At 34.5% G+C, this 26,556-nt stretch overlaps 1 protein-coding gene across 3 annotated transcripts in view; it reads right to left on the bottom strand.

Annotated features, from left to right (window-relative positions):
* The window catches only part of CSMD3 (CUB and Sushi multiple domains 3), a gene marked incomplete at its 5' end in the record, with an annotated part of 620,447 nt that overhangs the window by 109,763 nt on the left and 484,128 nt on the right, over nucleotides 1-26,556 (bottom strand). For 2 of the 3 annotated variants that reach the window (XM_080338547.1, XM_080338548.1), the window contains 4 exons: nucleotides 3,455-3,579; nucleotides 6,331-6,534; nucleotides 7,424-7,519; nucleotides 8,175-8,288. In XM_080338547.1, coding sequence (XP_080194673.1) covers nucleotides 3,455-3,579; nucleotides 6,331-6,534; nucleotides 7,424-7,519; nucleotides 8,175-8,288 — 539 coding nt within the window. The remainder of the gene's footprint in view (nucleotides 1-3,454; nucleotides 3,580-6,330; nucleotides 6,535-7,423; nucleotides 7,520-8,174; nucleotides 8,289-26,556) is intronic. The other variant, XM_080338549.1, reaches the window with a different exon arrangement.

Below are 26,556 nucleotides of genomic sequence, written 5' to 3'. Positions count from 1 at the left end.
TCTGGCATGTCAGCCACTCCTCCCATCTCGGTGTCATCAGCAAACTTGTTGATAGTACACTCTATTCCCTCGTCCAAATCATTGGTGAATATATCAAATAATACAGGCCCCAGTACTGACCCCAGAGGTGACAACATTCTTCCACTCATAAGGAGATGCAAAGTTGTAAGCAGATAGACTGCAAGAGGGAGGATATATCTGTTTTCATATAGTGAAGTACTCCACATGGAGTAAAGAAATGCCAGGTTCCTGTTCCTGTTTTAAGGGGGGCAGGGTCTGACTTTTTTTTAGTGACACATCTGTTTAATGAAAAGCATATAAAGAGTGACAGAAGCATGGATAAAATCCCTAACACCCTCAAAAAGGGGTACCTTAGTCACCAAGTTATAGAATCATGCTTCGTTTACTGTTCTTCTGTCTCCACTATTCTTCCTTTGATTTTTTCCAAAATGGAATACCTTCAGTAGAAGAAATACACACTGGTTCCAGTACAACTAGGGAAGAAGTTATTTTTCTAGGTGAAATATATTACTTGGACTTTCTTCTAGGTGAAAGGAATATTTAGTTTCACTACAATTTCTTGGTTGGAGACCTTAAACACTATTTTTTTTTTGTAGGAAGTGAGCACGTACTACAGCCAAAGGGGATTTTTTTAAAATCTTTTTTTTTTTTTTTTTTTTTAAGTGAAGCAACGGAGATGCCATGACTGTTAGCATGTTTTAGATAGTTAGAGGAGGCCCACTGTTTCTGGTCTGTTAGAAGACTGCAAGATCTAACTGCTTACTTTTGGTTCAGAAGAGATTTAGGTGAAACTTATGGGTGCAGTCTCTGTCAGGAGTATTTCTGAAGACATACAGGATTGGAAGTGCAGATATCTAGGAAAACTTCAGAACAAATTTCAAATTATCTGGGTTTTTTTAATGTGTTTTCAGGGCCAGATTGCTGCTGACTACAGTTTTTATATTCATCATAAACCACATAATTTAAAATATCTATTTTAGTGCAACTGATTCTAGTTGCTCCGACCTCCCCATGTAGTCAATAAACAGACAGATATACCTTTAGGCAGGGATTCAGAACCAGAGTCTATATTAGATGTTTTAAGTTATCTACTTGAGGGTCCTTTCTGCCCTGACATTATAAGGAACCATGGTAGATTAATTTCCTGATATAAAGCATTTAGGTGAGGTGCCTGAAGGCAGGCTTTGGGTGCACACTTCATATTTACCTAAATCTACTTTTAAATGTCTGCTGTTTTGTTTGATACAAGACAGCTTAGCATCTGCAACTGATCACACTATTTCAACAAAATCCACAATGAAATCATACACATTGATGGTTGTTCTACCTAAATAGTCTAAAATTCCATCTACACATTTCACAGAGGAATATGCATTGGTGATTAACTATCTTCCTCTCCTTTAAAGCTGGTGAAGTGTCTTTGTTACTTTGAAAGAATAAATATTGGTCAGGAAAAATGTCCAGATATTTTATGCATTCACATAAACACAAAAACATTAGCTTCCACAGTATCTTGGATATTTACTTTGACATGCATTCTCAGGTTGGATTAAATAAATTTTCAAATGTTGCCTCAAGTAGCTGATATTCACAGTAAAAATTCCATATTTATATATGTATATTCCGTTATTTATTTCCTATGAAGTCAAAAAAAAGGAAAAAAATTCTGATGCCATTTTTTATGTCATTAGTAGATATAACGCTAAGCTCAGGTGTGAAAAATAAAACTGTAAAAATGGTATTATGACTTTTGGTGTATACTCTGTCTTACTGATCACGCATTAACTGTGTTCAATTTACTATATAATGGACTTTATCTTCCTCAGATCTAGCCCTGAAAGTCAAATACGAATCAGAGGATCAGACATGAATACCACACTTCATCATTGTCCTGCTTCATTGACAATTAAACATCCTACAGGTCTAATTACAGTCATACAGGTATGCCTATGAGACTGCCCTGCTGTCATTACATTACATTTATACAAGTATAAATTAATCACCTATTAGTAGCTGAAAATAGAAAGTATTCACTATCTTAACCAGAAAATCCAGAAGAGCTAGTAAAAAAAAAAGCGAACAGTAAATATATCTTTTTATTATCACTCTGGAGCAAGACAATATCATGCAGATTAAACACAAAACTTGAAATAAAAGTTAGTAATTTAATCACTTAATGCAGTCAATGATAAGAGCTAAGCGCTTCCGAAAAAGCAACAGTGACTGTCTAAGGCAGGACACCAAAGAAGGCCTAATTTAAGTCCTCTGAACTGTCCCCTAACTATTTAACTTAGATTAATGATTGTATAAGAAATCCTAACTTTGTCAACTGTTTAAATCAAGTAGTGTTCCCCAAAATCAATCTCAAAACTGATTTAAATTATAAAATATTATTGTTAATGGACATTAGCAGCTTTGAAAATTGAAATAATAAATGTTATTGTGTATGGTCTTAGGTCATATATGAGATTACTTTTGTGTTCTTTCATAGTTTTTATATTTTTCTTATGTATTTTAATTATTGAAAACAAACAAAAAAAGAAATTTATCTCAGTGCTTATAAATTTGCAAAGTATAAACTCATATTACTTTAAAAACTTTTGTTGACACAGTAGAATAATTTTAAAAAACTGTCCACAATGGTTTTCCTGTTTCTTATTATCAAATAATTACCTAGAGAAACTGAACTCTTTTTTTATTCTTTTTCTAGAGCAGTTATATTTTGAACCAAGAGTAGACCTAGAAAACTTGGTACCATGGTTCCTTGATACGTATTTTGCTATATGTTTGATCAGCTTAAAAGTCCTCATTTATTAAACTCAACTGCATTTCCAATAACGAGATTTCTGACACTTTCTTCAGTGAGCTCTAAAGTGTGAGATAAGCATGACTTAGGTTAATGGTTACTTTTCTACTATGTGTTCCATTAAGTTCTTAACCTTAATAAATGACAATTCAGACAATATTTTAAAGGACCAACTCCCACCTCATGTTGAAACATTCTGAAGCATCTTTATATCACAATGAACTTCCATAACAGAGTTTCTAGGAAAACATATATAACTTGTCCATGGAACCAACCCATTTAATTTCACTCTGTTACAGAAGACTTGTTTATTTTAAGAGGGGAAAAAAAAAAAAATCACAGGAAAGCGTCTCTGTTTCCTCTGGCTTACAAAGACTCACTGACTTATTGAAATAACACATTTTAAGTATCTCTGATTTTTCTTCTAAATCAAAAGTTACAAGTGTACCTTTCAATATTTTCGTAAATTTTATTACTTTTAACAACTGCATGAATGTGGAATAAATTCCATTGTGACAACCATTAGCGAGATAGAAAAATGTATGAATAAATTATCTTTTCATGCTCTTGCATCAGGAAAGACAATTTTAAATATGATTACAGCAAGCAAATAGCAAGGATACTTACTTGAATCCCAGCTCCCTCTGGTACTGTGATCTTCCACACACAATTCAAATTGTTGTCATAAGGCTCAGGGTAACCAGGAGACAAAATGGTCCCTTTGCGCTTTGTTAAAATTCCACCACAGGGCACTGAAAGGAAGTGCATAAGGCAAGGAAAGACGTATGAGACTTCAGAAGTGAGAAAAGTTACAATAAAAGCTTACACAATATTCAGCATACCATGGCTGAAAACTTTGGAAATTTATGCTATATTAAAAAATTTATTTTTGCCTCAGGAAAATAAAATCTTGTATCTCAAAACCCTTCCTTTAAATGACCCAAAATGAATAAAGGAAAAGTAGAATTATTCCAGTTTTCTACCTGACAGAAACACACTCATGTTACCCTTATTTTTTGACATTTAACAAAGTGAAATCCCTTTAATTGTCTCTTAGTAATCTTACGAAAACATTATTTTTAGGGGTTAAGAATGAAATTTGAACAGTTAGGTGTTGTATTAGTGTAAAAGATTAAAATATGTCATAAAAAGATACCTTCTTTCTTAATATTGCTACTTTGTTGTTGTCTAGATAATTAACGGCACCGGTCTCAACTCCTTGACTGTTCTATTTGCTTGTGTGAGTTACCCCATTACAGAACAGAATTCTGTCACATTAGTAAAGAAATTGCTAAATGCTCACAAGACTCCAATTGTCATATCCCTGCTCATGGACTAATACAACTGTGTCCCTTCTGAATGTTCAACTTGAATGTATCTTGTCTAGATCATTAGAGTGACAAGGAATAATACAGCTTAATCTAGATACAGACATTCTGTTGATATTTAAGTAGTTGACTGAAAAGATAGGTGAAATGGTTTATCAAGACCATTACAAGTCAATGTATCACTTCTATGCAACACTACTGAATTCTGAACAAAAAAAAAGGTGAGGATTTAGAAAATAGATATGAGAATATAACTTAATAATGAATACTGCAGCAACTTTTCATGTGGCATATAATTGATGAAATCTCTTGGGAACTACATGGATAAACTAAAAGTCAGTGTTACTTAAAGTGTTTAAATAATTACTCATACAAGGATGAACAGACAATGATTGAAGTCTAGTATATGTAAGAAAATATTCAAGCATTCACTACAGTTAAGGCAGCTTAATATGGTCAAATATGGTCATGTTTACTACTTCAATTATTAAACTGATTTAGTTCAATGCAATTTTCATCTCATACATATTTTGTCACCTTTATTGGCACAGTGTTTTTCACATAGAATGTGGCCTGTAACCCTTTCTCAGTTCAACTTGCCTAGAGACAGGTATCTTTCTCTTACATAGACCAAATTATGTATTAAAATATCAATAATATATTGTGATCAATGGCCAAAACAATTATTTCAACACTTTGTTAGATTGTTATATCTGAAAAATAAAGGGAATACATTTCAAGTGGCTAAACAGCATAGTTCTACTGATCAAACTGTAATCACTGAGAATAAATGAAATATAGCTATGTATATCAGCTTCCTATTGATATATACATTTTGATTCTAATCCTGCCCCTGAAACAGTCTAGGTATACATTATTTGAGTATAATAGCTTCTTAATTATATTTTATTAACATTACCCCAGTGGTACTTAGTCTTGACACCTATCAAGTCTTCAGTATTTTGGAGAAAATATTTTATTTTACTGAAAACCACACAGAATCTACTGCGCACCATCAACTGATTAGCACAGAAGATTTAAAATCCACCTAATAAAAAATTGTTCTCTCTTTTCCTTTCTTCCACTTATCTAAAATCCCGCTTATGTACTTCTTAATGCTGGAGTCAATATCTTAATCTGTTTTCTGTAACGGACAATCTTAATCTATTAGGATAATTTTTATTAAAAAATCTGTTTTCTGTAAAGAAAAGTAAAGTAACTTTAATTCATGTATATATTTATTATGTTGGTTGGGAATGGAGTTTTTCAGATGTCTTCACCCTCAAAATGAATAATTTTTAATGTAATTAATTTACAGAAAATTAATGTATAATGCAGTCAGTACTGCAACAGATGTTGCAAGTGGAAAAGTTTGATGGCATTGCAAAAACCTCTATGTAAATGATAACCAATTTTAATTCATTTCTATTTTTTTCTGTATAAGAAACTATGCCAAACTAATAAAACTTAATACATAAATGTGTAATATTTACCCTTGACAGAAACCTATAGAAAAATGTACCATTCGAATTTTATCTTTTTACTGTCAGGCTTTTCAGCTTAACGACGAGATTTCCAATGAGTGCAAATCAGCTTTGTAAATATAAATGAATGCACTTTATTTTAAGAATTTAATTTTGAGAATTTAATCTTGTATGACTAGAACCAGACATAGTATATTTTCTGATCAGAAAAATTACCGCCTTATTTCTGGCAAGCAATGAAACATTAGTGTAACTATTTCTAAACCTTTAATAAAGCATGTTCTTTCTAATAGCTTGCAATAACTTGTTTGTCGATGATCTCTGAGGTCTTTTCCAACCCAGTCGATTCTGTGATTCTGTTTGAGATCCATAAGGTGAGAGTATTTTAGTTTCGTATGCAGTCAGGGCACAAACTGATATTTCTGAGTCTTGATTAAGGAACAGCCAGGGACCACCACTGATTAATGTAAAATAAGCTAACATAAAATTTATAGCTGAAGAGTATGTTCATGAAACTCTTGAAGTGTCACAGCAAGGTTAGAACAGAAAGGGGAATAAAATCTTAACCTTGAATGAAATGAGTAAAAGTAAGCAAGAATAAAGTATTGTAAAATGACAAAGAAGGAACACATCCAGCCAGACAGAATGGTGTACAACTTTGTAAGCATTTTTAAAAGCCTTAAGAACTCACCAACACATGTAGGGAGTGAATCATTCCATTGTGCCAATGCGTTTGGTACTGTATCACATCTAATTGCTGTTGATCCATGGAGGATATATCCTGGATTGCACTCAAAAAGAACCAATGACCCAACGGCAAATTCATTTCCAATTCTTTTTCCAAATCTCGGTTCAGGCACAGAGCTACACTGTGTTGCACTTGTCCTTGGAACAGCTGCAAATGTACAAACAGTTGTAGATTCTTAATTTCTATTTTGATGAAGGAAGACAGTTTTTGAACCCCAAATATTCAAAATTACTGGAAGTAGGTTTCAGTTATTTGCCAGAATATTTTCATAATCCCCAAATGAATCTTCACAATATAGATTACATGCTTTTGATGTCTGAGTTACTATTTAGAAAAGTATTGCACAGATATCCTTGTCAAGATAAAAAACAATGCATAAAATCGACACTGAAACCTTCCTAAAATTACACTGAAAAGAAATATGACTATGAAATAATGAGCTAATACATGCTTTTAAAATAACATTCTGTGTCAGATAGATATGTACTTTTATTCCTGTGGATTTCTAAATGTGTATTCTGACTGTTAGATCAGAATTTAAATTTCATGAAAGAATGAATTACAGTAGCAAGTATTGATACATAACCATTTCTGTGTTTGACCTATAAAAAGGAAAATAATGTAAACCAAGATAAATGTCTTAATATAATAAAAGTAAGGTCACTGATTCACCCATAGGTAATAACACTTACAGTTACTCATATTTAAATTGAGATATTAACCAGTTTGAGCAGCCAGATAGATCTAACATTAGTCAAACAGATTAACAAACACAAACAGCTGCTTTGTATAACTTTTCTTAAATTTACAACCTCTCTTATACTTCTTAAATATTTAATTTAAGCTTTGAAATCCAGATCTGAAATCTAGATAAAATAACGGTTTTAAACTTTTTTCAAAAGATGCAGAAATGGTAAAATTTCTTATATTGTTAACAGGCTAATACTTTCCTCTACATTCGCAATCTGTTCTTGTCTGGTGATTTACAATCTGTGATGAAAAGAATAAATGTACATTTTTTTCCAAGTTGTCTTACCTTGATAAACAAAATGAAATCCTTTAGCTGTTATTGGTCCAACTGAAGTAAATCTAACAGTGATCTGGTTACCTGAGCTCAACGGAAGGGATTCACCTACTCAAACAAAGCAAATACAAAGCTATCATAACCATTTTTTACTAAAAAAACCCATTCAAAATATCTGTCAACATCTTTCCAGCTAGAAATAAGATTCCCAAACCCCTGTTCTTCTTCAATAAACTTTGCAAGATACTTGCTATTTCAATATTTTATGTCGGCAGTATTACGGTGGTGTAGAAAAGGGGAACTAAAATTCATCTCAGTTCTTAGGAATATCTGTTGCTTTTTTCTTTTACTAAAAAGAACTCAAACCCCATACCTCTTTTAATGGAGTCAAAATGTGCATAATCTATACTTTACTAGAAATACATGCTGTTTTCCCTTTTAAGTAAACAACTTCCATTTCAGATTGCTCAGTAGATAGAAGTCATAAAGCCACAGAATAAGAAGCTCCAGACACTCACTATAATAGCTAAATATTAGAAGAAAATAATCTAAAAAAAAAAAAGATTCAATTTTACTTAATTTTATTGATTAATATGAAAAATTTTGAGTGATTAGGCTTTTAGTTTAAAATCCTGATTTCATACATTTGCCTGAATTTAATATAAGAAAATATGACTTTTTTTTCTTTTTTTTTTCTGACTGTGCTATCTAAGTTCATAAAAAATATAAATACCAGTTTAACGACAGTTCTGTTAAAGGATACCTGAATGTGATCCTGAGAGAGAGGATAACAAAGATGACTGCAGAGTTGGACCATCATATACTTCAACTACATCATGAAGTGATGTCTGGAAAAATACAAACTGGCCAAAAACCACTGACCAAACATGACGGAGAAAAAACAAGGTGCACCAATGCCAAAATAAAGGAAGACAGAATGAGAAAGAAAAAAAATCAGAACACATAAAACAAAACCAAACCAAAATAAACCAACCAAAAAAAAGATAACAAAAAAGGAAGATAAAAAAACCATATTAATATATTGCTTTAAAAATACAAAAATTAAATATATTTATCTATTTATTTATCTGATACTTTAATTAGCTATTATAGTGTTTAATATTATTTTTCCTATCACTACAGCAGTAAAATGATAAAAATGTAATTCTGTGTATATACAGAGACAATGAAGGTACGCAAATCATACATTTCCTTGTTAAAAGATTCCAGTAATGAGGGCACAAAACCATTTTTCTGCTGTTGAATACACTTTGAAATTTTCTGCTCTCCCCCAACCAACACACATCTGAATTCTCAATGCAATATCTTCCTTTATAATTCTAGGCACATTGATATGGATAGTGTTTTATTAATTAATTATTAAGCATTACTTACCTTAGAATGTTTCATTTTTCTTAAGAATGTTAACATTCAGTGGTTCTTCACTTTTATGAAATAAACAAGCAACTGATTCAAAGCAACAAACACTTTACGGAACACATACACTGGATCACAGAAAATATTATTTTTAAAGTTATGCAAGAAGAACAACAGTTCAAGCATGTTATTTTTGCACTGAAGTTCAAAGGTCTGTGTGGCACATTCACATCACAGTGAAAAGAAAAAGGTATTGTTTGCATTAATTCTGGCCCTGGTACCTAAAAAGCATTTACATGGTAATTTTAAAACTCTCTGTGAGACACTTATGAATATTTTAGTCCATGTTTAGGGGGAAACATGAGTAAGATGCCAAATTATCTCCATAATTTATCTTCTAATCTCTAGAAAATAAAACATTAAAGTTGTTACTAGCTTTGCTTATTTTTCATCTAATATTCAACTGTATCCAAATGTTCTCTTTGGTCTTGCTAAAGATGATAGCTAAGAAACTTAATCCAGTTGATTGTTTCTATCACATTTGTCTTTTTATGAAATCTTATTTTCAGACTCAATGAATTTCATTTTGCCATTGAGCCAAGCAAAGGTCTTTGTGACTTCCACTGCTATTCTCCATTTCAAATTAAGCTGCAAACTATGTATGGAAAATTCAGGCAAGTGCTGAGGCATAACTTAACAAGCACACATAACTATTATCAAGAGCTTCTGAAACTCATTAAAAATAATTACCCATTTCAAATAAAGATCAAATCACTTTAACTGAAGGATTTGGGGGGGTGATATATATTTTTTTTTAAAGGATGGATGAAGAAGTATTCTCTAAAGAATGTCTCACCCTCAATTATTTGCTATCCTCTCAACTATTACAAAAGAAGGAAAGTCACCTGTCCAAACTTGATGTCTGAAGTCGGACTGCAAATTATTCCTGAACATATGTTCATCTTGGCCTTCACTGCTTTGTAGCAATGATATTGGAACATAAAATATCTTTTTCGCTGTATTTTGCAGCTTAACATTTTTCTCAGATATATAAATGTCCTTTATTTTACAAGACTGAAAATGCTATGGTATCCCAAGAAGCTTTTCTCTTGGAATTTTCATAGTCATGACACTAATTCATGTGTTTCTTCAAAAACAATTTAAAAAATACATTTCTGTGCTTTTTATACTTTCCCAATTATTATTTTTCTTGTCAAAATTCCAGGGAAACCTTAGCATTAATATTGTCATTAATTTAGGAAATTGAGGGCATTCATTAATTTAAAATACATCAGCACGAGCAAGCTCCCTTTTAACCAGGCCAGAGCTAGACAGAAGAACTTTCCATGCCTCTAAATGTCTAGATTTTTCGATGGTCTTCATCACTGTAACATCTGGATACTTTGAATGAGTTTAGAAAGTGTCTAAAAAGAGATGAAATTGTCACAAAACAGTTCACTGGTTAAAAATTTCATCAAAGAAAGTTTCATTTTTAAAATAAGAAATAAACATATATAGAGTTTACTTCTGTACTTTAATTGGTATGTTTGAAGGGAATTTCCTGTGTTTCAGTTTATGTCGATTGCCACTTGTTCTGTCACTGGGCACCATGAAGAAATCTAGACCTGTCTCCTTTGCTTCCTTGGTATTTATACATGGGCAGCATTTTCTAGTCATGCTTCATTGCTTTTTATATACTATTGCTTATTTACTTTTAGAAAACAAATCTGAATCACACTTTTATAGCACCTTACTCTCTAAGCAAGTTTTTATGGAAAGAAAGCGGAGTACACTAGCAAAAGTAAAACATCTGGGTTTCATATTACAGCCTCTAGAATGAAGAACAAATAAAGCATGTTTGCAACTTTTTGTTTTCCTGTAGATTTCAACAGTTGCCTATATATAATAGAAAGAATACACCTAGAGATGAGAGATTAAGAAAAAATATTCTCATTGGTTGTTCTTGGAACTGCAATCACAAAACCATTCATAAAAATATTATCTCTAAATATACAAACACATGAAGTTAACCTTAGTTGCACTCAACAAACCTCTTCACTATAGTTCTAGCAAGAACTGATTTTTCAATGTAAGAACATTATAATGAAAAAAATATAATAAGAGAACATGAAAATGGTTAATGTGGTATTAAATACGGTGTCTAATTTTGAAGGTTGGTCTCCCCTTAATAAATTTTTTGTGAAACCTCTCTCTAGGCTTGTGTAGGGAACACAGGAACACTAGCCTCTTAAGTAATACATATAAGTCATGCACTGATAAGGACAATGGCTGAAACATTGTGGCAAAACCAGTTCATCCAGCCACAGGAGATGATGCATTCAGTATAGAGTGAACTGCGATTTACATATTAATGACAAGCTGAGGAGACACAGACCAGGCGGGCTGGCCAATACAGGAGGAGAGGAGTGGAGGGCACATAGCTCCACTTTCTGATATGCCCAGCATGGCACAAAGGGGAAAAGCTGAGACCCTTCAACATGACCCGAGACCTGTCAAGACTTGTCAACCTTTCGCAATCACCCCTTTCCCCCAGACTTTCCTCTCCTTCACAATAACACCTCCACAAAAGACCAGAAGTTACGCAAGCAGGCAACCCAGAGTGCTATAAAGGTCTACATTGTACAAGTACTGGCGGCACCCACCCACCGTCCGGAGGACCACTCTGCCCACCAGTCTCACCACATCAACTGAACAAGACACCAGAGGACGCCGCACATCACTGGACCCGAGACCGTGAACTCCATCACACAAAAAGTGGAGCCATTAGGATGGTGAAATCTTCGTCTATTCTTTCTTCCCCACACTTCTACCCTTTTGCTTTCCTTCTGATATGTGACATAATAACATAAGATTTACAGCCCCGCATATGCTGCAAACATTTAATGTTTACCAATAACGTAAATCCTTCTGCCACCAAATCATATACCATTCGGGCCAAGCTGCAAAATAAAAGCCTTTTGTTTGCGGACCTTAAATACTATGTGTACTGTTTTCCAACCAAAGGGGACCCATGAACCTGAGTCACTTCTCCCCGCCACTCATACCCGAGGGCAGGACGTGACAACATACTAGAACGAATAAGCTGTTTAAACTATGGAAGAATTACAACAACAACAACAATAAGAAGAATCCAATGTTATTTTCTTTGAGATACAATTAAGAATAAAATCTTATTAAGATACCAGTTTTAATTGAAGCCATCTTATTAATTAAGTAATAAGGGTTCTAGATTTAATGGAAAAATCACTTTAAAAAAGCTGTTTCATTCTTCAATCACCTCTCTGCTAATGTAGAGCTACTAAAAGTACAACAACTTTCTGAGTATAATAATTATCTTTTATTGTCCTACTAGTAAATGTTATTGTCTAGATCAGATGATTCATCAGTTCATACATCTGAAACAAATTACCACTACAGCTTACTGAATGGTGTGGATGAAATTAATATCTGAATATTTTTTGTTTGTTTGTTTTAATTGTTAGGCAAAACCAAAACAATTCCCAGTGGGAAAATAAGACAATAAAATTAAGAAACATTGCAAAATTCCTTCATATCAATTAGCAAAAGGTATGTAAAATTCCTTCATATCAATTAGCAAAAGGTATGTAGAAAAAAAACGTGAAAGAAAAAAAATGAAAACATTTCAGCCATTCAATACCTGTAAATAGCAGAAACATATCTTCATCAATTAAAAAGAAATTAAAAACATAGATAAGTAGACTAAATATTTATCAGAGTTTCCAGAAGTCTGACAACAGATGTGTTGCCAATCTCCCTGAGTTTATAACTGAAATGTGAACTCAGAATTTAGGGAATGTTTCAAAATGAAACGTTTCAAGAGTTAAATGTAAAACTTTTGTTTGTGAAGAAAGTAAAGCTGGTGTAACTATAAGCTTGTAATTTTATTTTTAGCAGAACACCAGCACAGAAGTGACAGAGAATGCATCCTAAATATGTCGAGAATGTTATTATTGAGTTTTTGTTTTTCTTATTGAAATTACCATATTTTAAATATTTTAATTAAAATGTTATAATAATTAATTATAATAATGTTATAAAGTTGTAGGAATTTATGAATCTTTTATTTCATGTTAGTTAATCTGCATTTATCAAAGTGATATGAGCAAAGCGGCCTCATAATCCTGAGTGACTAGTGGAAATTGTCTTCATCTACAGTCAGCATATTAGAATACCCTGTCTTTCCTTTCAGCTAAAGATTTTACCACACATTTCAGCACATTCACCAACTATTCAAATTTACAATAGTAAAATCTTCTTCCTTGAATAAAGTTACGACTTACGTTTTTGAGGTTCAGTATTACTGTCACACCACTCCTTTGGTCTGTATTTCTAGTGCACTTGCTATTTCAGTTCAGAGTCTGATCTTTTAAGCTACCATCAAACTCATGGTTTGATGCCTCCTCCTCCCATGAGGAGAAAAGACAGTTTATTCTCCTTGAATATAACATAAGGATGCTAGATCTTATCATGGGCTAAGACTTCTTAGATCTGGTTTTGAACATTATGATAGGAAATGAAACCACCAGAGAAAACACCAGAGAAACCAGACTGAGAATCTCACTGCTCTTTTGACACAATGTTAGGTTACAGTTACACCAAAGCTTCCACACCCTGCAAAATGAACCCTAAAAAAAAAACCAAACCAAAACTAAAAAATATTATGAAAGGAGTATTTTGAGCTTCCAAAACTCCAAATGAAAGCATCCAAACTATAAAATAATGTCAGAGAATCAGGATATTAATGATGTAATGACAGATGCTTCTTCATCAATGACACAAGCAGTGGGATCAAGCACAACCTCAGCAAGACCGTGGATAATGTGAAACTAAGAGGTGCAATCGACACACCTGAGGGATGGGATGCGTTCTTCTCCAGAAGAACTTGAAGAAGGTTGAGAAGTGGGCCTGTGAGGTTCAACAAGGCCAAGCGCAAGGTCCTGCACCCTTGGTATCAATACAGGCTGGATGAAGAAGGGATCGAGAGCAGCCCTGCAGAGAAGGACTTACGGATGCAGGTAGACGAAAAAATTGGACTTGCAGCCCAGAAATCACAGAATCACAGAATGTTAGGGATTGGAAGGGACCTCAAGAGATCATCTAGTCCAAACCCCCTGCCGGAGCAGGAACACTTAGATGAGGCTAGACAGGAATGTGTCCAGGTGGGTCTTGATGTCTCCAGAGTAGGAGATTCCACAACCTCCCTGGGCAGCCCAGTGTTCTGTCACCCTCACTGAAAAGAAGCTTATTCTCAAATTTAAGTGAAACCTCTTGTGTTCCAATTTGAACCCAATAGCCCTTGTCCTACTGTTGGCTGTCACCAAGAAGAGCCTGGCTCCATCCTCATGACACTCACCCTTTATATATTTGTAAACATCAATAAGGTCACACCTCAGTCACCTCTTCTCCAAGCTAAACAGACCCAGGTCCCTCAGCCTTTCCTCATAAGGGAGATGCTCTACTCCTTTAATCAGCTTGAACTGAAGGCCCCAGAACTGGACACAATATTCCAGGTGTGGTCTCACCAGGGCAGAGTAGAGGGGAAGGAGAACCTCTCTCGACCTACCAACCACCCCCCTTCTAATACACCCCAGGATGCCACTGGCCTTCCTGTCCACAAGGGCACATCCTGCTGTCCACCTGGACCCCCAGGTCTCTTTCCCCTACGCTGCACTCTAATAGGTCATTCGCTAACTTACACTGGAACCTGGAGTTGTTCCTACCCATATGCAAGACTCTACACTTGCCCTTGTTATACTTCATTAAATTTTTCCCCAGTGAACTGTCCAGCTTGTCCAGGTCTTGCTGGATGGCAGTGCAACTTTCTGGTGTGTCAGCCACTCCTCCCAGCTTGGTGTCATCTGCAAACTTGCTGATAGTGCACTCTATTCCTTCATCCAAATCATCGGTGAATATATTGAATAATACTGGCCCCAGTCATGGTCAATGGGGTAGAGTCTAGTTGGAAGCCTGTATTTAGTGGAGTGCCTCAAGGGTCAGTACACCCTCTGACAACAGCCTTACATTCTCCCCAGGTGGCCAGCCCCTCCTTCCATGATCTATAAAGTCTCCTCCTTCCACTTTATCTTACCCATCAGCTCCCTGTTTAACCACACAGGTCTCCTGCCTCCCTTCCTTGACTTCCTCTGTGTTGGGATGCTCTGATCTTGTGTCTGGTAGAAGCAGCCCCTGAACACTAACGAACTATCTTGGGCCCCTTTACCTTCAAGCAGTCTTGCCCATGGGATTTCCCCTAGCAATTGCTTGAAAAGGCCAAAGTTTGCCCTGAAGTCCAGGGTTGCAATCCTGCTTGCTATTCTGCTCCTGCCACAGAAGATCCTGAACTCCACCATTTCATGGTCACTACAATCAAGGCAGCCCTTAATGTTTACCACTTCAACTAGACCCTCCTTGTTAGTGAGGATGAGGTTCAGCAGTGCACCTCTTCTAGTCGGCTCCTCCACCACTTGCATCAGAAAGTCATCGTCAAGGCACTGGAGGAACCTCCTAGACTGTGGTTGGCTGGCCGAGTAGTCCCTCCAGCAAACATCAGGGAAGTTAAAATCCCCCACGACGACCCAGGCCTGTGACTGTGAGGCTGCTCTCAGCTGACTGTAGAAGGCCTCATCAACTTCCTCACCCTGATCTGGTGGCCTATAATAGACCAATTGTTTCTTGAGCTGCACCAAAAGCAGTGTGGCCAGCAGGTTGAGGGATGTGATTCTGTCCCTCTACTCTGCTCTGGTGAGACCCCACCCAGAGTTCTGCATCCAGCTCTGTAGCTCTCAGTACGGGAAAGACATGAAGCTGTTGGAGAGTATCCAGAGGAGGGCCACAAAAATGTGTTCAGTTTTGGACCTCTCACTGCAAGAAAGACATTGAGGTGTTGGAGTGTGTCTAAAGAAGAACAATGAAGCTGCTGAAGGGTCTGAAGCAGAAGATTGATGAGGAATGTCTGAGGGAACTGGTGTTGTTCAGCCTGCAGAAAAGGGTTCTGAGGAGAAACACTATGAGTCTCTATAAGTACCTGAAAGGAAGTTGTAGTGAGATGGATGTTGGTCTCTTTTCCCTAGTAGCAAATGATAGGAAAGGAGCAAATCGCCTCATGTGTTGCCAGGGGAGATTTAGATTGGATCTGAGGAAAAACTTCTTCATTGAAAGAGCTGTCAGGCATTTTAACAGGCTGTCCAGAGAAGTGGTTGAGTCACCATCCCTGGAGGTGTTTAAAAGATGCATAGAGGAAGTTCTTAGGGACATGGTTTAGAGGTGGACTTGGAAGTATTGGGTTAAAGGGTGGACTTAATGTTCTTAAAGATATTTTCCAACCTAAATGACTATAATGGTCTAGAATTCTATGATTCTATGAAAAAGAAGAGAAAGGTGGATAAGTAGCATAGGATTGTATATAAAAATAAGCATGTTTATCTGAGAGGTACAGTAAACTAATTTAAGGTTTCAATTGTGTACTTTTATCTTAAAAGATAATTTAAAATTAAATGTTTATTTGGATATGACATAAAAATGAAGACATGAACTTTTTTCTTAAAATACTGTTCCTGTAATTTACCAGACATTGGTCAACAATAATTATACCAAATAATGGCCAAAGTCATATTATTAGAACTTTTTTTCTACAAAATGCAATATGAGGCCTCAACATTTTTAATTGTTCTTAATAGCATAGGTTACTATTTTGAAGATATTTACTATCCTCCTGACACCACCGCTGAAAGTATGGACAAGAAGTTACAGCCAAAACAGGTTGCCCAAGGATCCACAGTTCTTTACAGAGAGTGGGGAAGGGAAAAAGGAGGAAGAGAGCAGGACAAACAGATGGCCTGGGGAAATAACAGTTTGACTTAGTGATTAATTCAGTAAAAGAAACCTCACAAAAACTGAGTTTGTAGAAATGTATTTCTGAATGACTTTGATAATTTCTAAACAGTGCAAGTGGATATTTGCCATCACATATATTTTAAAATGACGAGTCTACAGAGGTCTCAAGTATTAAAGGAAAAAACAAAGGGGTCCCCCCAATGTTACATACAATGTTTACATTGTTAGAGTGGAATTTGTGGGGGTGAAACTCACAAGAAGAGAACCATACCACTCAGACAAATTTACAAAGCAGGGTGGATAATGTAGCAGATATATATGTATACATGTATATACATATGTATATATGTATACATACAAATAACTTCGTGCTCACACTGGCCAAAACAACAGCTCCTCCAGTCAAGCTGTGACCAGTACCATACATGCAGGGAATACTTGCAACAAATGCTTGTTGTGTCTGAGTCTTCCCTGGCATCCAGCATAGAGCCACAAAGGTGATTAGGGAGTGGAGCATCTCCCTTATGAGGAAAGGCTGAGGGAGCTGGGTTTCTTTAGCTTGGAGGAAACTGGGGGGTGACCTCATCCATGTTTATAAATATGTAAAGGGTGAGTGTCATGAGGATGGAGCCAGGCTCTTCTTGGTGACAACCAACAGTAGGACAAGGGCCAATGGGTACAAACCAGAACACAAAAGGTTCTACATAAATATGAGAAGAAACTTCTTTTCAGTGAGGGTGACAGAACACTGGGCTGCCCAGGGAGGTTGTGGAGTCTCCTTCTCTGGAGATATTCAAAACCTGCCTGGATGTCTTCCTGTGTAATCCCATCTAGGTGTTCCTGCTCTGGCAGGGGGATTGGATCAGGTGATCTTTCGAGGTCCCTTCCAATCCCTGTGATTCTGTGATTCTGTGATGCTGACAACTATATGTATGATTTCCACCTTATGGTATCTATTTCACAAGGTTCATCTGTGCTGATTTTTGTTTGTTTGTTCTGCACATACTGGAATATTTTTATTTGTTAGACCTGGACAAATGCGGTACAGAAGTCTTTTATCTAAGCAGTGTTCTTGGGTAGGTGTCACACATTACAGTAACAAAGTTTGTGTTTGTCTTTTTGTTCTCAATGCATGCAACACTCTCTCATTTAGAGGTGGACAAGTCTCATTAGATGAGTGTTGCTTTCCAGGAGAATTTGCCCTTTGACAACATACATGCATATGTGTATGTATCCATGCATATGTATGTACACTACTTTTCCTATTTTTCCCATTACTTTTTCTGCTATTTATCCATTATTGAACTATATGGTCCTCTTTCCTTCTCCTACCTAATTGACATACAGCGGTTGGAATCTATCAAAAACTTATCAGAATCTATCATTCAATGTGTCCACACCTGTCCCTAAAACAGAAATTCAACACCCGCTCAAAGTAGCAACTCAAAGAATTTTTCTCTCCCTAAATAGCCTTTTTTTGTCAGACTTTTAATAAGTTCTCAAAATACATTTCAAATTCTAAACTCCTGTAAAAAGTTGCACACAAAATGTGTGCAAGAACCTGGATTCCAAGTTGGTTTTTTTTGGTTTTTTTTGGATCTTGTTTTGAGGATTTAATCACATTTTCCTGAAATTCACTAATGTACTGATGTTAACAGAGTAGGTACAATTCAGCTTAATCTGAAGTCTAACTAAAGTATTTATTTTTAAATTACTATAAATAAGTAGTTTTATACAAATAGCAAACAGATAAAAACCTCACAATTTCTTCAGTAAAATAGAGTACTCAGAGATTCTGTTTAAAGAATGCAGAATAATCACCTACTTCTGCAGTCAGGACTGCAAATGGGAAAAAAACCAAACAAAAACAAAAACAAACCAACAAAGCTTAGTGAGAATTGCAAATACATTTCTTTTCCCTTTCTAAACAAAGGTAATTAGAGGGAAATCACTGTTACAAATCCTGAATCTCTGAAGATTGTATCTGTGTACACCATGGTGAATACAAACATCTGAGTCAATACAGGTAAGTTTACTTGAGAGAGGAATGGTTTATATCCAAAGGAATATAATGAAAATGAAATGTGAGAAGAATGGACTATAACTACATGAACAAGGCCCAATATTGAAAAATTTTATATGTACAAGGCTTTTGTACGAGTATTTTTTTGCAGTTCCTTGATCCTCGCCTAATCGTTATGAGCTTCTTCCCTGAAATACAGCAAATTACTTCAAGATGGAAACTTGACAATGGTCACAATGACTTCTCACAGATTGCCTGGCCATGTTTCTCTGTCAAACAGTGAAACTTCTCAATTAGGGAGTAGGCACTTGGAGATTCCTCATTTCTGTTAGGGCGACTTTCCTATTCTTTTTTTTTTTTTTTTCTTCAGCTACAAAGGTGGGAAAAGACAGGGGGGAAAGGAGAAAAAGAAAGTCATGGTCCAGTGATCCAATGATCTGTATTTACTGATTACTGAACATGCATTTATGATATTTATGAACAGTTACATAATCACAACTATTGATTCCTTTTATAAGGCCAGGAAGCATTATTTTCAAAACTTAGTATCTGAGTTATAAGGCCCAATCCACCAATCCCCCTAGTAGAACACCATTTGCTTAGATGCAATCTAAACTGGTTTGTGGGGCTGGTATGAATTGCATTGTTCATAATTTTGTATTCCTCTTTTGTTAAAGGACTATGTGAGCAGGTGAATAGAGTTTCAGACTTTCTTTATCCTGAGGGAAGTTGAAACCTCATTCATTTCTATTATCTAAGAAATTTACACTATCAGTAAAATTACATCTTGTTCTAAATAGAAGCATTGTTGGCCTTTCCAGTTGTCTGAGATTTTATGTAGTCATATATGCAAAATCAATATTTCTAGAATAACCAGAAGCTGTAAGGGCTGGTTTTTGTGAGTGTCAGGAAATGCTGATATAACCTCTTTCCCTTGATTACTTCATTATTTGCAGTTCCTAGGAATGAAGGGTAGATCTGTAAATTACCAAAACCTAGCTAATTCTTGAAAAGTCAAGCTCTCCAGGGAGAGCTTACCTGCTCTCTTTCTGGCTTTGTATGCAGGTAGGTGGATTCTGAGGTGGTCTGTGGCCTTTCAATGTGAGGAATGAGGAAGGCTCTCATCTAGTGCAGACATTTGTTGGAAGGGGGCAGGATGCTCCTGAATCTCAGAAGTGTGCTGGCTAGAGGTAAGCAATTTTGCAACACCTAAACAACCCCACAATGGGTAGACTTGAAGAGTGAGAAAACTGTTTTTTTCACTCATACAGAGATTAAGAGTAAAAATGACACCTTCATGTTAATATAACTTTATATTAAAAGGCCCTAATCAATGACAATGCAAGCTTTTGGTATTGTGCTGCTAAAGTACTTCAATCCTGCCCTAAGAAGTGAACCTAAAAATAAAGCAGAATTGTTTACAAGATCTGCCACCACTTAGTCTCCTCCCCAGGATAGTAACGTGTTGGAAATCATTTAAGTCACAAATGTAATGTAGTCTGTCCTCTATCATTTGGAATCAGGAACCCAGAATAATTTCAGCTCTTTTAATAACAGCATTTTCTATGAACAAGGTTTGATAATTAAATATTTGGAGCAGCTGGAGTCACACTGCTTGGGGAAAAAAAAAAAAAAAAAAAATCTTTAGAAACCCTTCATCAATTCCTCGGCTTTCTAGTAACAGTATTTTACTTATTGTGAAGCCATTAATTTCTTTGAAGACCACAGATGTGGTCTTATCATCATTCTACTATGTCATTAGGCTATTAAAAAGACAGCTATACTGTTGCCATATCTTCATAGTCAAACTCAATAGCTTAAGCTATTTAGTTGTCTGCATTAAATTGGTCATTATTATATTCAAAATATCATTAAGATTTGAGCCAAAACTAATCATTTTCATTGCAAATAAAACTAAAAGCAGCATTGAAAAAGTGTCTTCAAATCATATTAAGCAACGAAAATACTAAATCTCTTCAAATTTTCTTTCCAAAAATACATTGAATAGCTTCGACTTCCTTTAAAAGTCACCCAATGGTAACTTTTTTATTGGCATTTGCTTACTTGGCAAGAACATTAAGCACTGAACCAATGAATTCATTACTCCCCAGCTGTGAGTTTGCTTACATACAGTCTGCCAGTCTCTCATAAACCTAGGAGATTCATAGATAAGTGGAAAGCGATGTGAAATGACCTTCTGGCACTTCTTTAAATTATATAGTCAGCATTTGAATGACACAAACTTGGCCATGAATTAGAAAAGCAAATCAGAAATTAATATTTATACAATTAATTCTTGCCTTTATTTTCCTAAAATCTTAGACTGCAATCTCAAGCTATTTTATGGAGAGCAGATAGCACAATAATTCATGTGTATTTAACACTACGATAAAAACATGTTCACTATCTACCAGTTATCTTCCATATAGAATATATTGCTACTAGCCTATTTGTATCTGAATTAAGTAGTCAGTATTATTGCTCTGTGTTTGAAATACAACGCAAAATTAAAATATTTGGCATAACCTTGTTAAAAATTGCAAAATATTCTTCAAATAAATTAATTGTTCTATCAATGTGAAAATAATTTCCTAGTTTACATATGTAACCTAAATTCTTGCAGCATAATTCATTTTATACAAAACTCTGCAAATATTTATATTTTAAATAGTACTTTAAGATACATTTATAATATATTCTGGAGAAGAAAATAATAAGGAAAAATAAGAAGGAAATAAAGTATTTCCAGCCTATTACTCATTCTGTATTTCAGTTTCTTTTTCCAGATGGAAACATATATCTATTAAGTATTCATTGTATAGACAGGCTATAGGCCATACATTCCTATTCATGTAGAATATCTAACATTATGCAGTCCATAACCTGAAATTCTTCTTGAGTATGTGATCCAACAATATTTGAACACACAGGAATGTTATTGCCTAATATACACTTAAAATATAAGATACAGATTTTGTTCACTTCCAGTGTCAGACTTAAAAGATTTGAGCACAAGGAATCACTTTGGAAATCTTGAATTTGGGTCATCCAAACTTGAGCCCCTAAATGGCTACTAACTGAAATGTATATGAAATTGCTAGCTTTGCCATATACTCACAGGATAAAATAATGAAGTTATGTGTGTACAAGATGTAGATTATACTAGCAGCAATGTTCTTTAATTCATTTAACCTGCAGTAGCTGCCAGAACAAATATGACAAAATGAAGCTGTGCTGTTTCTCTTACATTACAGAGGATTCATCTCATTCCAGAAATTGCAGATAGATGTTTCAGATGGGATGAATCATGCCATGGGAAGATGTATTTCTGCTGATTATAGCAAACATCTGAATGGCTTAGACTAGATATGTAACTTCTTTAGTTAGATACATAGCTAAACCAAGAGGAAATGTACCACCAAAGGGTTTGCTTTGCATGCGAGCCTATAACATATATGCACATAAATCAATAATGTTCGAGGGCAGCTTAAGCATCCATAGATTTAAAGCATCCCCACTTGGATTATACAGATTATAACACAGATCGTGTCACTGCATCTGACTCCAAAGGTCCAGATCTTGCACTTATGGATGAAGATTTTTTTTTTTCCCATTAAGCTTTTTATGTCCATTTATTGTGCAGGAGTTAGACTTCTAAGTTTTCTTATGTTTCTGGCTCACCACCTGACATTATTTTCTTGCTAAAGTGCATACAATACAGTTAGCTAGATTTCCCACATTTTTGTTGTATTTAGTATATAGCTATCTAATCTTCCTACTTTAAGGAATAAATGAACTATGCCTTAAAAATGCATTGTACATTTCAAACAAACAGTTATTTTTTTATTTTTAAACAAAATAATAGTGGAAAATAAATTCATATTCAGTCATTCAATACACAAGAACCAAAACAACAACAAAACAAAACAAAAAAAAACCAAATAAACAAACAAAGCCACAAAACAAAATAAATACAAAACCAAACCAAGCCGACCAAAAAAAAAAACCAAAAAAAACCCAACTCAAACAAACCAGGAAGAGTACTTTGCCAATTAGGCTTATCACCTCTGTCATCTCTGTCATAAAAACCACTTGTGCGTCTTTCCAATACCTTTAGCACAATGATGTCTCACTTCTGGCCAGAGTTTCTAAATTATGTCACAGATAACATTGCTGGTTATGTACTTTTGAATGAAGCTTAGTTAGCTGGCTGGAGAAAATTGCAGACAAGGATTTCCATACACTTTTTAATGCTGAGCTCTTGAAGCTCAGTTTTAAGAATTTGCTAAATATCATTATAATGTTTTTGAATGCTAGTACAAGATCCTTTGAAAACCTTGAATTAATAAAATGATGTTAAAAAGAGAAATGACAACCAGGCAAAAGAGTTGAAAGAATGCCAATAAAAAAGGAAAAGGGACACAAACTTTCTATTATCTATTGGTTTTACTCATACAGGAAATATTTCTTCCTATTGTTAATAATAAATATTTGTATGTGTATTAACAGTATTGCATGTTGTTCACTCTATATTTCAGAAAATTGATAAAATAAATCAACAAAATCAAGTACTATACTCCTAACATTGTCATATTCAACTACATTGAAATTCATTAGTTGTATGAATAAAGTAATTCATCTTTCTAAAACATTTTTAGATTTTAAACAAAGTGTCCTCTGATATAGTCAGCTTTTCTGTCTTTATGCCAAATTCTCACAAACACAATTGAAAAAAGCAGAATATTTTCTCTTAAAAACATAGTTTGATGATTATGGGTTAAAAAAATACATATTTTTCAAAATTTACAAATAAATAAAAGTCACTTTTCTCAGAAGTCATATGGGTTTGAAGTCATTCTCTTTTCAGGAAGGAAAGGTAGGCTGGCTTTTTATGAAATATATTATACAAACTGGATTATTGCCACTTTCTCCTGAAACTAGTGTCTTGAGCCTTTATGCAGTTGGGCATACAATATTTGGAGCAGCCTTTGTCATTTTATTCAATTTTACTGACAAGTATTAATTGTTTGGACAGTGCAGTCCCACTGATTTTGAACTGGTTACTTGTATGAATAGAGGGTAGGAAATGGAGTAAGATTCCTGCCTATGGTAGCTTTTTTGATATTTGAGGTAATCCCTATTACCTCTACCTCCCCTTCAGCAAATTCAATTCAAATTAATTCAATAATTGATTAATTCATGGTTGAAAATATTAAAGCTAGATATCCAACCAGACATTTCCAACTATTTTAATTTAAATCCTCCACAGTTTAAAATTGTCAGTCCATACATGTCTGCCACATTTTTTAAATGAAAGTAAGATATACACAGCAGTGATGATGGATTGAAATTATTAAAAACAAACGTTTCACTTTAATGCAGCTAACTATTATCATAAATACCATTCTGTTCATATGTTCATTCTGTGAGGTTGCCAAATGGGACATTCTACTACTTAGGATCTGTCCTTGCCTATATATGTTTTTTCTTTCCAAATGTAAATGGAGTTTGAAATTAAACAGTACTGAACTAACTCTAGTGTGACACAGCTTTTAAGCTGTCTAACAATTCTAGATGCAATGAGCTAACAGAAAACACATGTTGACGACATTGTTTGCTCAATGTGTGTTTGTACTTGTAGAATAAAAGTTTTACATGTACCTTCCAGTATTTGCAAAAAATTACTCTTTCAAGGATCTAATTAATGCTAATACTAATCCCAAACCCCTGCTGTTTGCCTTTATTTGTTTCTTCTCTCTACTGCTTCTTTACAATAATTCAAGGTTATCTCATAACACAAAAATTCAAGAAAAGATGCAAGGAAAATCTGAAAATGGTATAACCACAGGATAGAAAAGTATCTGTTAATACAAGTCAGTTATTCAGGAATGGAAGGGAACAGTGCATTTTAACTTGCATGTTTATGATAAGCAAGCTGGGTCTACCTTCATTGGCCAAATGCTAAGAAAACTTGTCACAAAATGTCATGTTTAACAATAAAGTTCTTGTCACTTTTAAAATAGTATATCTTGTTTTAAATGCAAAGTAAATGCACAGTCTCCACGGAAACCAGACATTGCCCCAATTCTTACCTTTTTTTAGCTTCTTTGTAGGAAAAAAAGAGTTTTGATTTAAATTTCGTATTTATGATGGCCATTGAGAATCAATACTTAATTTTCTGATAGCATAGCTCATAAAACACACTTACATACCTTCTGTGTATGTTCAGTCTGTCTTTTTGCTCTGACAGAAAGGAAAGTTACTTGCAGAGGCAAGTTGATAGAAAATTTATTTTTCTGTTAATAAAATTAATTTAAATAGAAGTATAGATGACACCATTACGCATAGCAGAGCATACAAAGTAATTAATGTGCATCAGGAAAACAAATTAAAATCTTAACCATCTGCATTTTAATTGTAATCAGCACTGGATTCCAGTGTTGAACAATTAACAATCATTATTTCATTTTCAATTATCAGTGGGAGAGTGTCAAAGATGAGTCTTCCGTGTTTGTAAAAGATTTTGCCTGCAGCATACTGTGTGCTTTTATGAATCATTTAACTTCAGCTTAAACTTGTCATGGTATGAAATATTGCAACTGTGATTCTACATGACAGAATAATGAAACACTGAAAAGAAGTCTACACTGCAATGACTTCTCCAAAGAATTTAGGTCTTGAGAGTCTGAAAAGCCGCACATGAAATAGCTTTTGACTCCATTAAAAACTAATCCAGGCCAATGAGTTCACTTCTACACACTGAATATGCTATTCCATTGACCTGGTTCTAGCTTTTTTTTTTTTTTTTTTTTAAAACCTGTGCTCTGTCACAAGACCTCGTATACAGTATTGGATGCTAAAATAATTCCTGAAGAGGTTCCATTCAGCAAATATTTGAATGCTATGTTTCACATTGAAAGTCAGAGACATAAGGAAGATTATAGAAGAAGAAGTTTTGCTGTTTTCTTTAGGAAAATGACTTTATCTTAGGTCTGCAGCTTTCCTGGAGTACTCCTTCATTTTGTTCCCTCCTACTGTAGGATTATTATTGAAATAAACCCAGCTAAAATAGATACACATGTTTTGGTCTATTCTATGTGTCAGGTCATTGTAATTTTTGAATGGCTATTGCCAGGTATGTTTTATACATTTATTTTTCAACACACAGGCATTCCTGATATCTTTATTCACAAAAGTTATTTCAATATTTCCTTGACATATTCTGCAGGTACCTGGTGTAATTGTCAAAATATGATGTTGAAACACAAGAAAGAGAATAAAGGTCTATCCAGAAGGAAGAAATCAAAAAAGTTTGAGAGAAATGATAGATACTCTATTATAATCATATCCCCAGTATGTCATGGCAGGGATAAAGTAAACCATGATTTTCCTTCTTCGTATCAGCTTTTTCACTTTTTTTTTTTAATTTTTTATTTTTTTTATTTTTGTATAATCAATATGAAATGGTCAAACAGAATTTCTTAATACTGTTATTAACATGCATAGCATATAAACAAAAAGAGAATTTGTCAAATTATTCCAAGTAACTATGCAGAACAATGGGATTTTTGCCCATTTCCATCTCTTGTTTTGGAAATTCTGTCTTTATTTCCAGAAATCACAAAATTATGTTTCTATCCAGAATGTCAAAGATATGAAGTACAGAGTATTTACATTTTAAATCCTTTATTGTGGTAATTTTAACTCTTTACATGTTAACATCTGTCTCATAAACTAAGAAGTATCATATTTGATGCAAATGGAAGGACATTCTCTTTCCAATTTATCTAAAAAAAAATGAGGCAAGTCAAAAAGCGCGTGTTTGTAAGAGTTATTAATAGAAATAAATTAAGAATTGTGTAAATATGTT

Source organism: Nesoenas mayeri (genome assembly GCF_963082525.1).
Source record: "Nesoenas mayeri genome assembly, chromosome: 2".
Taxonomy (NCBI): domain Eukaryota; kingdom Metazoa; phylum Chordata; class Aves; order Columbiformes; family Columbidae; genus Nesoenas; species Nesoenas mayeri.
Note: the sequence above shows the minus strand (reverse complement) of the source record. Positions and strands in the feature narration are given on the sequence as shown.